The 15,832-nt window shown below is 41.1% G+C and overlaps 1 protein-coding gene across 2 annotated transcripts in view; it reads left to right on the top strand.

The window, feature by feature from the left end:
• Nucleotides 1–14,546, top strand: part of LOC126162958 (chitin deacetylase 1) — a 41,472-nt gene extending 26,926 nt beyond the window's left edge. For both annotated transcript variants that reach the window (XM_049919795.1, XM_049919794.1), the window contains exons 6-8: nucleotides 249–485; nucleotides 10,039–10,608; nucleotides 13,537–14,546. In XM_049919795.1, the coding sequence (XP_049775752.1) occupies nucleotides 249–485; nucleotides 10,039–10,608; nucleotides 13,537–13,770 (1,041 nt within the window). In that variant the 3' untranslated portion in view covers nucleotides 13,771–14,546. The remainder of the gene's footprint in view (nucleotides 1–248; nucleotides 486–10,038; nucleotides 10,609–13,536) is intronic.
• Nucleotides 14,547–15,832: the final 1,286 nt, after the last annotated feature.

Raw genomic sequence — 15,832 nt, 5'->3', positions numbered from 1 at the left:
TTTACCACTACATCCTACTTCCAACCTGAACTATCTACATAATTCTGAGAACAAAATAGATTGAAAGCAATGCCATCAGATCTCCTTCAACCTGGATAGCGGTACATAGCTGCATGTAAACTTTCATTTCCATATACATATTTGATAACCTGTTACTGCCGGCATTCAAACAGCCTCTCATAGAAGACGTGTTTTGAAAATGCTGACAGTAACGTCCTCTTCAATATCAACGCCCTCTCTTGTTGCAGGTGCCACAGATGATCACACTGACGTTCAACGGTGCCGTCAACGTGGACAACATCGACCTGTACGAGGAGGTCTTCAACGGCCAGCGCAACAACCCGAACGGCTGCCAGATCCGTGGCACGTTCTTCGTCTCGCACAAGTACACCAACTACTCGGCCGTGCAGGACTTGCACCGTCGTGGGCACGAGATCGGCGTCTTCTCGCTCACTCACAAGGATGACCCCAATTACTGGACTCAGGTACGAGGGCTCTTGTCTTTAGTATCCTGCCACAGCTGACGCCATCTGCTGCAGCGTACAGAAACGTTTTCTCTATGGGTTCACAGGTTCAGATCACGAAAAAAAAAAAAAAAAAAAAAAAAAAAGACAGAGGTTAGTATACTCCCCGAAATGGGCTAATTTGATTCACGGCAACAGATAAGCTATTTCTCAGTTTCGCTGACGTAAATTTCTTCATTAATTTCTGCAGGTAATTACTGCTTCAAAAATAAATAAAGAGATAAAGGCAGCTGATCCCATAACTGACCATGAAATATGACGCCAAGTCTGCTATGAAAAAATAGTTTTAAAATAGGAAATAATTATACTACTAACAACAAGAAAGATTAAACAGGTTGTACCTCCTAACAGTTGTCAGGCGCATGTTCTACGGTGTTTCGGCATGTATTTGCAATTCCGTTTTTTCAGAGTGTATCTGGAGTCAGCCCTAACAAATAGTGCTCATCAAAGCTTTCATGCGAAGCCCATTATCGACGGAAAGCTGAATTTTACGCGCGCATTCGCTAGAGCGGTCCAGAATTATTTTAGTGCGATTTTTGTTTCATCGACATGTATTAACAGGGGCAGCACACAAGGAGAAGAGTCAATACTCCAACAGCGAATGAGCAGCGCTGCTGCATGGCGGTAGCCGCTGGGGTACTGGTTATTCTTCCAGTTTTATCGTCCCTGTTAATACATACCGATAAAACAAATATCGCACTAGATTAATATTTTGGATCGCTCTATCGAACGGGCACATTAAATTCCGGTTTAAAAAGCATGTTGTTTGTAACGGAAACAAACCGACGGTTTCCGTCGACTATGGGCGTCACGTAAAAGACTTAAAAAGAAGTATTCGCTTGGACTGACTCCAGCTGGACCTTGCAGAAACGAAGTTGCAAATATCTACCGAAACACAAGAGAAAATGCGCCTGACTATACTTAGAAGGAACACCGTGTATATACGTAAATCCGAGGGCTCTCGTGGCCGTTGACACTGGCGGTAGAACCTTCCTAATTCTTGGGCGGCGTCGTATTTTCTTCAGGCCTTTCGAAAGTTTGAAGAGGAATATGACGCGGTATAACGAGGATAATGGAATGTAGTCGAATTAAGTCGGGTGACGCTGAGGGAATTAGATTAGGAAATGAGGCACTTAAAGTAGTAAAGGAGTTTTGCTATTTCGGGAGCAAAATAACTGACGATGGTCGAAGTAGAGAGGATGTAAAAGGTAGACTTGCAATGGCAAGGAAAGCATTTCCGAAGAAGAGAAATTTGTTAACATCGAGTATAGATTTAAGTCTCAGGAAGACGTTTCTGAAAGTATTTGTATGGAGTGTAGCCATGTATGGAAGTGAAACATGGACGATAAATAGTTTAGACAAGAAGAGAATAGAAGCTTTCGAAATGTGGTGCTACAGATGAATGGTGAAGATTAGATGGGTATATCACATAGCTAATGAGGAGGTACTGAATAGAATTGAGGAGAAGAGGAGTTTGTGGGTCAACTTGACAAGAAGAAGGGACCGGTTGGTAGGACATGTTCTGAGGCATCAAGGAATCACAAATTTAGCATTGGAGGGCAGCGTGGATGGTAAAAATCGTAGAGGAGAACAAGAGATGAATACACTAAGCAGATTCAGAAGGATGTAGGTTGCAGTAAGTACTGGGAGATGAAGAAGCTTGCACAGGTTAGAGTTAACCACACGGTGACAACTAGGTCGTGATGGATGGGGGCACTTGCTCGTCTGGACAAGGATGTCGTAGGTAACGGGCCGTGGCCTGCTCAAAAGAATCTTTCCCGAGAAGTGATTTAGGGTAACCACGAAAATCTAAATTTGTGTGATCAGACGGGGAAAGCTAAACCTTGCTCCTCCTAAATACGAGCTCAATGTTTTAGTGATAGTTCGACTGGGAGACCGGTGTGCTGACCACACGCACCTCCTATCCGCATCCTCAGCTGAAGATGACACGGCGGTCGGATGGTCCCGATGGGCCACTTGTGGCCTGCAGACGAGTGCTTTTTTTAAATGTTAGTTAGGGGAAACATTTTACTTATTTTCACTTAATTGCGGATTATTTTTTAATGAAACACTTTGTAACTATCTGAATAAATTAAATACATACAAGAGTATTAGTCAGCGTGTCACTTGTACAGAAAAACTGTTTGCAAATGACTGTCAGTGGTCAGTCGAACAAAGCTAAGAGACGTGAAAGGACTGGAATTAAGCAGTAATTTTATGCTCTCGCTAGATGCTCCTTTTTTAGTCCTGTTTGTCGCTCTTTGGAATGAGGGATAAAAAGGGAAGAACGCAGGATGAAGCACTAGAAGATTTCGCCGATCAGTCAGGTTGACACGTTCATTGTCGTTACAAGGAAGGTTAGAATTTAACATCTTGTCGTCGTCGTCGCTGTCATCAGAGATGGCACATGTCTTTAACTGATCCGTGATAGCGTAGCCCTAAAGCACGTCTTCTGAAATCATATCTTCCGGATGGATGGGTTTTCGGTATTCGGGCGCTCGCAGTTATTAGCCTTTTTTGAATAGCACTTAAAGCTTTTCAGGAAGGAAACTGAAAATACCGATTTTTTATAACAAAAATTAAAATGTTACAAGTTATAAATTGAAGTATAAGTGATATAATAATACACTAAACAGGAATATAAAAGCTATAAACGTAGCGATTCTCAAGTGGTTAACATCAGCTCATACTGTACGTTTGCCTAATAGGGAATTTAGATATGAGAGAGATTTCGTTACAAAAAGTGAATAACCGAAAGAGCAGGTCTTCCGTCGAACCATTCCCTGTCCTCTGTCCAACACGCAAACTACTCCACAAAAATATGAGCACATAGTTACGTTAACACCACAGGCGCCATACACAGGAGGCTTTTCTTGTCGAAGGAGGATTCCGTTGGCTGAAGGCCAGCCACTGCCTTACGAGGGGGCGAGCTACTCTCTTCCTCTCGCCTTGTTTCGTCTTGCTCTACGGCCGGATGCTTGGTTTAACCAATCAGAGCTTTATCCCATCCACTTGACGCCATTCTTCTTCCCATCTGTCCGTGACTATAGCTTTCCCCAGTAATACTGCTTGTTTCTCTTACGTGCCAGTTTAGCTGCTGCACCTGCCATTTCGTTGCTGCGGATTCCAACAGGTCCCAGTACCCAGCAGAAATATATTTCTTTGTCTTGTTTAGCACAACGCGTTTCAATAATCTGTTTCCAGATTTGAGTACTGTGAAATTGGGGAGTGCGAATTTCTGCATCGTGAGCGAGGCACAATAATCTTAAGAATATAAAAGAGACGACTACAAAAAGCGGGGGCAGAGCACCACACACACGGGTAGAAGATCCGAAAAATATGCAAACTCTCACAGCACTCTAAAATGCAAATAAATTCTCGAAACGTGTTGTCACGTGTGATAAAAAACATACATGTGCATCAACTTTATTATTTAAATTATTGTTGACACAGTTAAAGACTTCCCAAAAATTATAGTTTGTAGTGGATGAAATTATTTCCTCTCCCTGCTTATGGTAGGAGAAGAGGGTGGTCTGCTAGATACATTCATTACATTTAGCGCTAAAGAAATGATGTTTTCCACCTAGGCCCTGATCCATGGCACTGATTTCGTTCTGTACTCGTGTCCTGAATCGCGAGAAACTCTTATGATTACGCTGAAACTACCAGCATCGTTCAATGAATAATGCCCCTCCACTTTTTTCGCTGAACATTTTTATTCTTCAGATTTAGAAATTTGGTGCCAATATCAGTCAACATTTCCATTACACATACAATTTTATCAATCCTCTCCACCTCGTTCTATGACTTTACGTTAGCACTGTGTAACAGCATGTATTGCCTGTTGGTAAAAGCTGTTACCCTGTGCTCGCAGCCAAGTTTTCACAGCAAGAATTACGCTGTCATTATTTTGAAAGTGTGTACCAGGTAGAGAATCCTTATTTGGGCCATACAGATGGAAGTCCGAGGGCGGCAGGTCTGGGCTGTAAAGTGGATGAAGCAATGACCATTAACCATTTTGGCAACACATCTACGAGAATGACACCATCATGCCGGCCGCGGTGGTCTAGCGGTTCTGGCGCTGCAGTCCGGAACCGCGGGACTGCTACGGTCGCAGGTTCGAATCCTGCCTCGGGCATGGGTGTGTTTGATGTCCTTAGGTTAGTTAGGTTTAAGTAGTTCTAAGTTCTAGGGGACTTATGACCTAAGATGTTGAGTCCCATGGTGCTCAGAGCCATTTGACACCATCACTATCATGACTTTGCAGCGCAGGAAGCTGCCTTGAATTTCTTTTGTTTTGGTGATTCTTGGTGGTGCCACTCCAGTGAATGTTTTGTTTCCGGTTCAAAATGATGCACCCAGGTTTCTTCACCTTGTAACGTTCCGTAACAGAAGGGCCTCTCCATTGGCCTCAAACAGCTCCTCCAGTTCAGATGAAATCGCTTTCTTTGAATCTCGTAGTCCGTTAGGAGTCTTCGTGTAATCCATTTGGAGCACACCTTTGAATATTCGAGAGCTTCAATTACTGCATTCACACTTCTAATGCTCACCAATAGCTGTAGAACCATTTGTGGAGGTGGGATGCGCTGGTCTGCACGAATGATGACATCGTCGCGATTCACCATGTATGCTGTGGCTACCATGAGACGTCCCGAATGTGGCCAATCATAGAGATCAGTTTCTGTACTTGCTGACAGTTGAAGTCTCTTTACCCGTCGTCCAACAGTACTCCTCTCTACTGTATCATTACCATGGACTGCACAAAAACGTTTTTCAATGTTAATCACGGATCCTTTTTTCGCAGCCAAGAGTTCAATTTCAGCACATTGCTTGTAACGAGCGTCTTGCGTAGACGCCATTTTGATGTTTGACTACGACTTTGGCATCTGTCGGATTTGTTCAAAAGTTCGCACATGTGCAAAAGAAACATCAAATTTGAAGCACCTAACAGGCCGTTTTCCTATTATGTTAACAACTGTAAATGAAACATCGGCTTCGACGTGACCGTGAGCAGTAAATACTTTCATTCAGCATCGTAGGAACAGTTGTCGAACTATTTGAAATAATAATGACTCCGATTACTAGCGTCGACATCAACAGCCGGTGGAGAAATGTACTGTTCCGTTAAGCCTTAACCCTTGGTTGGTAGTCTGTGGTCTTCTTCGACCCCAAGGCTATTTTAACTACAAAGAAAGAGTTTTACCGTGGACATAGTGTTCTTATCCTCAAGATATGCTTTTTAGGCCTTTTTATAATAAATGGGCAAAACATTAGCGGTTATATCACGGTTCATGGTACAATAATTAGAAATTTTTCCTGCGGGTCAGGAGATGCCCCAGGTATGATATGTGATTTTCAATGTTATATTTCAGTTTTATTACGAAAATAAAAACTTGACAACAGTGCACCTTCTCAATCAAAATTTCTTTGTCCATTGTTTTAATTAATTCGTAGAAAATACATACACATGCATGTTTGGAACAAATTCAGGGTTAGGAATTACGTTTTGTTGGACTAACTCGTGGTATTATAGTTTACTCGTAATGGATCATGATATACGCTTTGAAAGGGTCTAGAGGCTCGAGCAGGTTTTAGCATATATACATAAAAGTGATAATGACAATGAATCAAAGTTTGGAAATGGGGATGACAGTGATGCTGATGTAGGTGTGACAGGAAGATATACAGATCGGAGATGAGATGAACGTTAATGAACGTTCAAAAGACGATAGTGGTATTCAGGAAACTAGTGGGCCTACTTTTGCATTCAGAAGTGGACAGGTAACATATGACGTGTACAAGGAGGCTTCCAGGAGTGTAATACGTGAAACTACGCTTATTCCACGTCACCTCAGACTACAAATTCAGACAAGGGCACATTGTCTCAGACTTTTTATCACTGATCGCATGCAGGGTGTCACAGCAATGCTAATAGTAGTGCAAAAGACGTAAAATTCTACACCCATATCTTGAACGCAGAATTGAACGTGACCGTACATAACTACAGGCATGCTTTGGTCTACTAATAATAACTGGTTCACACATGGTACATTGGAAACCTTTGAGCGAATTTCGATCAGATGAGCATGGCTTACCCGTTTTCGAGCCACAATGAGCTGTTCAAGATTTCGTTATATTCTGCTGCGAGTCCGGTTCGATGATAAACTTGCAAGAGGATAAAGAAAAAGCAGGTTCTGGATCAAAAGCTGAACCTACGTGGGCCGAGCTCGAAATTTTCATTGATGAATGCATTTCGTCTTACAGCCACGGGCCTTATATTACGGTTGATGAGCACCTGTGTGCTTTGAGGAGACGGTGTCCATTCAAGATGTACATTCCTTCGAAACATGGACAGTACAGGATATAAGTGTGCACCGCCGTAGATTGTGAGACCAGTTACCTGATAAATGCACAAAATCTGCTGAATAAAGGCTAATAAATCAAGAGAAACACCTTAATTATAGCGTGCAACAATGCCTCACTATAAGTCATTATTATTTTTGAGGAAATATTTTACATTTTATTTCCATATGAAGTTAAAATCTCCTGGGTTGTTAGGCCGCGTCATATTTCCACTAAATAATCGGCGTTTCGGCCCCTCTGTTGGGATCTTCTTCAGGATCTTCTCGTAGAGCCAAGCACTTCTTCGAGAAAGAATCCAGCAAATACGCAGAGAATTAACGCGACACTAGTCTCTGACATTGTTCTAGTAATAGTGGACACCGGAAGATCCTGAAGAAGATCGCAGCAGAGGGGTCGAAACGTCGATTTTTTAGAGGAAATGTGACGCGGCCTAACAACCCAGATTTTGCCTTTAGTGGCAACGACCACGAAAGCCTGCAGACATACTTCCACATAGCTGCTAGGATCACCTTGGAGTCAAAAGAGACCCCATACATATAGTATGTTTTTCCTGAGCTCACACCATGTGAGGGCTAATCAGCAACCCACGTGGACAAAAGTGCCGCATCCGTTAGTTAATTAGGAACAGGAATAAGTGCGTGTGAGTAGAGCACTTGCGCGACGTAGCTCAGCGGTCTGGCTGCAGATCTCGCGGTCCCTCCGAGCTCAGAGGCGCCAAGGCGTGCGTCCCACTTCCCAGGCCGGGCAACCGCAGAGCCAGCGGCGCGTGCGGGCCAGCAGAGCGTTTAGCGGCACGCGATTCCAGCAAACGCGCCCCGCCGTCTGTCACGCAACACGTTTCTATGTCTTTTGCTCCCAAGATTTGTAGCCTACAACGAACGACCACTTTTTTTTTTTTTTTTTTTTTTTTTTTTTTTTTTTTTTTTTTTTTGCCAGCCGCCCCTGAAGGAAGCTTCGTCCGTAGTGGCAATTTTAAGTGTATTTAAAAATAAAAAAATATGCAGTGTTTAAGAGGTGGAGGTTTTGCAGATATAGCTGACGCAAAGCCGACTGGAAAAGGAAGGAAGTTTAGGGCTTAGCGTCCCGACGACATTTGGGTCATTACAGACGAAACACAAGCTCAGATTGGGGAAGGCAATCTGCCGTACCGTTTCAAACGCACCATCCCGGCTTTCGCAGTAAGTGGTTTTATGAAAGTAAGGAAAACCTAAAGCTGGCTAGCTAGATGGGGTTTGTACCGCCTTCCTCCAAAATACGGATCCACTGTTTTACCACTTCGCAGATTCGCTCGGTGAATCCAACTGGCATGCGTCCCAAGAAGTTCATGAACAAATTACACAGCCCTAATCCATGTAACGACAGTCCACAGCAGAAGTGTAGCGTTTTTCCGCTTTTGCATAATTTCATTCTCTGTAACGACGTCGTGCAGAAAAATTTAGTTGTAGGTGCTGATATGGCGCGCTAGTTTTTTTACGAGTCACGGAGAAAAACATAATAGCCCAAACTCATGCCTTGATACACATTTTTAACGTCCGTCCTCATTTCAACAATACAAAATCTGCTGGGGCATGAAATGTACCGCCTGACATGCCGTTAAACTTGGAACGTGACCACTCTACACAAGTGTAAACCGAATCGTTAAACAAGACAAAATTTCGTGATTTGTACACACCTCTCTTTACAGTCAATTCTGGTACATCTGTATCTAAATCACTACTCTGCAATCCACAATTAAGTGCCTGGCAGAGGGTTCATCGAACAACCTTTAAACTACTTTTCTACTGTTCCACTCTCGAACAGCGCGCAGGAGAAACGAACATTTAAATCTTCCCGTGCGAGTTCTGATTCCTCTTATTTTACGGTGATGGTTATTTTTCCCTATGTAGGTGGGTGCCAATAAAATATTTTCACGCTCTGAAGAGAAAAGTTGGTGATTGAAATTTCATGAGAAGTTTCTGCCGCAGCGAAAAGCGACTTTGTTTTAGAAACTGCCACCCTAAGACACTAACATCAGGGGAAAACGATATTCTTGCAAAAGTTAAACATATAACGTATTATACAAGAGGTGGAAGTTGTGAATAGGCAATAATCTGTGTAAGCTGCATTCGGATACTTAAGAAATCATGGATCTGTTTCCGTGCGAGCGATCATACATACTACAGGAAATAATTGCTCATTTGTTATAATACGGGTCGCTGTCACGATTTTTGTGTTGAGCTTTGTAAATACAATACATAAAAGAAAGTCCAAGCAAAAACTAACTGATCAGCTACGTGACAATGCGTTATTTGTTTCCCGCCGCAAAATTACGCGTTTTTTTTTCTTTTTTTCTTTTTTTTTTTTTTTTTTAATGGTTCAAATGGCTCTGAGCACTATGGGACTTAACTTCTGAGGTCATCAGTCCCCTAGAACTTAGAACTACTTAAACCTAATTAACCTAAGGACATCATACACATCCATGCCCGAGGCAGGATTCGAACCTGCGACCGTAGCGGTCGCGCGGTTCCAGACTGAAGCGTCTAGAACCGCTCGGCCACACCAGCCGGCCCGGTTTTTTTCCAAACACGTTGATTTATACTCGATGTCAACAAATTTATGTTTTTGAGAAATATATTTTTTTACTGCTATTACCAGCATGCATTGTAAACCCTCTCTACTTCAGCCATTGGCAGTTGTTTTGCTTCCCAAAGATTCAAAACTCATCTACTACTTTGGCACATTCCATTGTCCTTTGTCTCAGTTTTCGTGACAGTCATCTTGTTTTCTCTTTTTCTCTACATTAATCATTCCGTTCAACTGATCTTCCAAGTCGTTTGGCGCCTCTGACAGAATTACAATATCATGGGCGAATCTCGAAGAATTTATTTTCTTCTCCGTATCCAAATTTCTCTTTGGTTTCCTATATTACTGTTTCAGTCTGCAGACTGAATAACTTTAGTACAGGCTACAACACTCTCACTTACTTTTTAACTATTTCTTTTATGTCCTTCGACTCACAGTCTGGTTTCTGTAAAAGCTAGAGTCAACCTTTCGTAATATGTATCTTGTCCCTGAATGGTGGTACACTGTAAATTAATAGCTTCGCCACACGCACTTCCGTTTATTACGTGCATGTTCAGAATAGCTAGCTGACACTGAAGTTCTTCCTCAGGGTTCGTACGACGACTGGCTGGCTGAGATGGCTGGCTCCCGCCTCATCGTCGAGCGCTTCGCCAACATCACGGACGGCTCCATCATCGGCATGCGCGCGCCCTACTTGCGCGTCGGCGGCAACAAGCAGTTCGAGATGATGGCCGACCAGTTCTTCGTGTACGACGCGTCCATCACGGCGCCGCTCGGCCGAGTGCCCATCTGGCCGTACACGCTGTACTTCCGCATGCCGCACAAGTGCAACGGCAACGCCCACAACTGCCCCAGCCGTAGCCACCCGGTCTGGGAGATGGTGATGAACGAGCTCGACCGCAGAGATGACCCCACGTTCGACGAGTCGCTGCCCGGTTGTCACATGGTCGACTCCTGCTCCAACATCCAGACTGGAGAACAGTTCGCCCGTCTCCTCAGGCACAACTTCAACAGGCACTTCAACTCCAACCGTGCCCCTCTCGGTCTGCACTTCCATGCCTCCTGGCTCAAGAGCAAGAAGGAATTCAAGGATGAACTTATCAAGTTCATCCAGGAAATGCTTGAAAGGAACGACGTCTACTTCGTCACCATGCTTCAGGTGAGTGTACACCTTAATCGTAATTAATTTTTATTGATTAAAAACGCGAGACTTCAAACGTCCATTTAAATATGAGGGGTAGCCATAAAGTTTTGATTATCAGTTCAAAAAAATTAAGTTACCAGTTTGTTAATTAGCAAGTGCAGGTCTCTAGTCCTTGTACACATTGAAATAGGCGCCCACTGATAAAGTGGGGAGAAGATAGTCTCACTTGAAGCTTACTGGGAAGTAACATCAAAATAATGTGTAATTGCCCAGCACATTGGTCGATTGCTATCAAGTTTCCTGGTCATGTTGAGATTTACAGAAGGAGGGCCTAAGGTGTGTTAGCGGGGGTGGCAGGTTGGCGGTGGGCAGGGGGTGGGAGGGACTTCATTTGAAGCTTCCTCAGTACCTGGATATGGCATGCACCATTTTATTTTGGCTCCTTGGTGGCATGCTATGATACTGTAGCTGAGGATGTCAGTGTACTTCAGTTCTGCAGTCATGTACCTGTAAGGAAACCAAAAATTAATTACATAACTTCATTTTTCCAAAGTGATAATCAAAATTTTATTACGACCCCTTGTACACCCACATCATACTGGAGAATAAAAATTTTAATGTGAGAGTAGCAATGAGTTCCTTCAGCATTATATCATTTTTCAGTCGCATGATCAAAACACACATTTTCAAATACTAGCATCAACACAAATGACAATTCAGCAATGAAATGTTGAGATAACTACTATGCAAATGATACCATCAGTTCTTGAATGTTTTAATGACAAGTATCATTTGAGAAACTTTCAGAGAAATATCCAGGTTCCTTTTTACATTAGAAATGATTTGTTCCTACAGATAACTGCGTTTCCTGAGAAAATGTGAATCAAGAAAATATATTATTATGAGTCATTGCTCTGACCACCTCTTCATATTACTACAAAGTGAAAAGTCTTTTTACCAAGAAGGAGCACAGGTGTTAAAAAGTAGTTTACAGATCTGTCCAAATAACAGTAGCACATCTACATCCATTCTCCACAAATCATAATAAAGTGCGTTGCAGAGGATATTTCCGATTGTACTAGTTATTAGGGCTTCTTCCTATTCCCTTCATGTGTGGAGTGCAGGAAGAATGACAGTTGGAATGCCTCTATAAGCAGTGTAATTAATGTAGCCTTGTCCTCACAGACTCTACGGGAGCAATGCATCGTAGTAGTCATCATTTAAAGCAGTTTCTTGAAACTTTGTGAGTTGGCTTTCCCAGAATAGTCTGTGTGTTTCTTCAAGTGTCTGCATGTTCTGTTTCTTCAGCATCTCTGTAACTCTCCCAAGGGTGAGACAAACCTGTGACCAGTCATACTGCACTTCTCTGCATTCAATATCTCCTGTTAGTCCTATTTGGTATAGGTCCCACATACACGAGCAGTATTCTAGTACGTGTCATGCTTGTGACTTATAAACAATCTCCTCTGCAGAGTGATTGCATTTCGCTAGTATTCTACAAATAAACTAAAGTTTGTCCCCAGCTTTACCTATGACAAGAGTCTATATGGTCATTCCATTTCATATCACTACAAAATGTTACACCCAGATATTTGTATGAGAGTAACAGTTCCAACTATGACATTGCTATTGTTGTCATAACACATCACTTTTTTCATTTTGCCACATGCACAATTTTACATACCTGAACATTTAAAGCAAGTTGCCAATCTTCGCAACACTCTGAAATCTTATCAAGATCTGACTGAATATTTATGCAGCTTCTTTCAGACAGTACTTCATTACAGATAACTGCATAGTCTCTAAAAAATCTGAGGTTACTGTTAATATCATCCACGTCATTAATATAGAACATGAACAACAAGAGCTCCAAAACACTTCCCAGGGGCACACCTGAAGGTACTTCTATGTCTGTTAATGACACTCCATCGAAGGTAACATATTGTGTCGTTCCTGCCAAAAAATACTCAATCCAGTCACAAATTTCTCTTGACATCCCATGCAGTGGTACTTTGATAATAAGTGCAGATGCAGTACTCAGTCAAACGCTTATTGGAAATTGAGGTATACTGCATCCACCAGACTGCCTTGATCTATGGCCTTCAGGATGTTGTGTGAGAAAAGTAGAAGTTTGATTTCACATGATCAGTATTTTTGGAATCCATGATGGTTAGCATGGAAGAAATAACCCTGTTTGAGATACCTTTTTATATTTGTGCTCAGAATATATTCCAAGATTCTACAACCAATGGATGTCAAGGATATTGGACAATAATTTTGTGGATCACTTCTGGTACCTTTTTGTAAACAGGAGTGACCTACAATTTTTCCAAATACTGAGCATAGTTTTTTGTTTGAGGGATCTACAGTTGATTATATTTAAAAGATGGGCTAAATTGACTGCAAATTCTGTGTAGAATCTGATAAGGATTTCATCAGGCCATGGAATGTGTTCAATTTTAGTGATTTCAGCTGTTTTTTGGTACTTCCAGCTGTCCTTATACAATTTACATTTAATACTTGCTGTAAACTGATAAGCAACTGAATAAAGGAAAATGACAAATGTAGATTAAATTGTAGTTGTAGAGAGTACAGATCCTGAGTGTATTGTTAAGTCAGTTTAATGTTTTAGCAACATAATTCAATGAATGACTTGCTCACAAAGGTATAAATTTTCATGAGGAAGTAGCATGAAGTTAGATGTTGTTCATTTCCTGTTCTGCAAGAAAAGTGTGTTCTGAGTGACTTATGTACAGCACACACATCAGCTGACTGCCTTAAATCAGGATCCTCCTTTAATCCAGAATTTCAAATTCTTTTTTAAAATATCTGTGTAAATAAGTATCACTATCTGAAAAAAACTGAAAATTCATTGGAACGTAGTGACAAACATTTGCACATTACACTAATGGAAAAGCTAACCACACTTGATCTTCTATACAGGTGATCCAGTGGATGCAAAACCCCACAGAGCTGACTGGGCTTCGAGACTTCCAGGAATGGAAGGAAAAGTGTGACGTTAAGGGTCAACCATATTGTTCACTGCCCAACGCTTGCCCACTGACGACACGTGAGCTTCCTGGTGAGACACTGCGGCTCTTCACGTGCATGGAGTGCCCCAACAACTATCCCTGGATCCTCGACCCCACAGGTGATGGCTTCTCTGTGAAGAAGTAAACCCCACTACAACAGCTCATCAAAATAGATACTTGAGCTGATTCTATTCCCAAAATACATCTGGAGAGTGTGCATTGTTCTGAGTGGACACAAGAAGAACCTTCTAGTCTGTGTCAACATGGAAAAGTGCATCCTTCAATGATGTCTCATCCGTAAATGTGGAGCTCGGACAGTGAAGAAGATTATGCTCTGCCTTGTGTGCTGTGTTGCAACTGCGTTAGACTGAGATACTTTGACTTGTATATGTATTTTATGTTGACATTGTCTTCTGAAAGACTGAGCACTCCTATTGTTCTGTGCCACAGTCATTAGAAGTTCGTGGTTGTCCTAAGACCTTTGACATTCATTTCAAACTTTATATTTATATAAAAATTGTTTGAGTATTGTGAAATCAAATCATTTAATAAAATTGTTCAGGACTTAAATTACACATTATACAGTAATATATGTTACACATACTCTAAATTAATTTAACTGAAAGAAATTTTTATTTAGATCCCTACAGGTCAATCTCTATATTCTTAGCTATGTGCATTTTCTTTTTATTAAGTACCTGCTCTCATTGATTTATTTACAGTGAGTTAAATGATGTTACAGATCAAATATGTAATCAGTTTAGTTGATTAAATTATGTCACTCCGAAGATAACTATACACTGAACAGACAGAATTGCCTGTTGACCAAGTATTCATTATGTTTCTGAAACAAGAACATGTTGTTCTATTGCAATTAATTGTGGTATTTTAATAAAGTCAAAACTTTTGTCAGTACAATAACTTTTGAATATAGCACCTTCATCCTTTTTTCTTTTACTTCTTGATTAACAGGAACAAAATTAATTTTCACAGGTTGTATATAATTATAAACAAGTATTACAGACCTTTTTGGAAGGGAAGGGGAACTCTTGAGACCTAGTGTAGATCAGAGGACATATAATTAAAAAATTATATATATTATTACTATGAATTTCATAATGTGAAGATAATATGTTCAAAATCTCAATGCTATCAAGTCGTTTTAGTGATGGCAGATAAAGTGAGATATGACAATCATTGTTGGACTTCTGTATTCTCATCTGGCATTTATGCAGAGTTGACACAGTAGTATTAATGCATAAGGATATTGCATCTCGGGCTTGATTTCAAAACAGTAATACTGCTGTGTAATTTAATGAAAAGAATCAGGTAATGTTAGTTGTGCTGTCCTGATATGATGGTATTGTTTGTCAAGTTTGGTTCCACTCAATTCTGCTGACACATATTATGCTAAACACTGATTATTCTGTCACTCAGATGAAAGTTCAATGTGCACATTCTTTACTGATCTACATAACATCTCAAAATGGTACTATGATCTCTGTGTTTGGTATTTCTACGAAGTCTCATTTAGATACAAACTTCCACAGTAGTCTTTGGTCAGTTTTGACAGTTACTGTTTCCCCTAATTACTTCAACTATCTGCCTGGTAGCATAGTTAAACCAGAACTTGCTCCCACTGAAAGAAACACTTTCAAATCGTGTAAGTATTCAAATGTGGACACCAACACAATTCATTTCAGATTACTGAGTAACTAGCTGACACACATTAATAACACAGAACGATAAATACAATATAATTATTCCACAGGCAAATAGAGTGGATTTGTTCACAATTTATAGCAAAGAGCAACTATTAAGTCTGAAAGGAGGCTATGATTTTTACGTAGCTGATCAATGTTTTGACAGTTTTTGAATTGGGGTTTACTTTATTGTTATTATGGAAATGACTCAGTCAGTAACACATTTATTTGATTCACTGACCAAGAATCCATTTGTGGGGCGGCGAGTAACTTCGTGCAAATTAAAATTTTGCTGTATAAATGCTTGCATGTTGAATCAGTTTCAGGCTTTTAGAATGTTGTTAATGCTGTCTTTCGCCGTTCTCAACACTGGCTCTCTATTTACTTTTTAGCACCCAGAAAGTGATTTAACAAAACGTGAAGCCTGTAATTAGAGTTCCTAGTGCCCACTTCATCTGAGAGCACCATTATAGCTGCAGCTTATAGCTCTGAGGAATTAGGAGA

This window comes from Schistocerca cancellata, chromosome 2 (assembly GCF_023864275.1).
Source record: "Schistocerca cancellata isolate TAMUIC-IGC-003103 chromosome 2, iqSchCanc2.1, whole genome shotgun sequence".
Classification (NCBI taxonomy): domain Eukaryota; kingdom Metazoa; phylum Arthropoda; class Insecta; order Orthoptera; family Acrididae; genus Schistocerca; species Schistocerca cancellata.
This window is presented reverse-complemented; position numbering and strand designations above follow the sequence as displayed.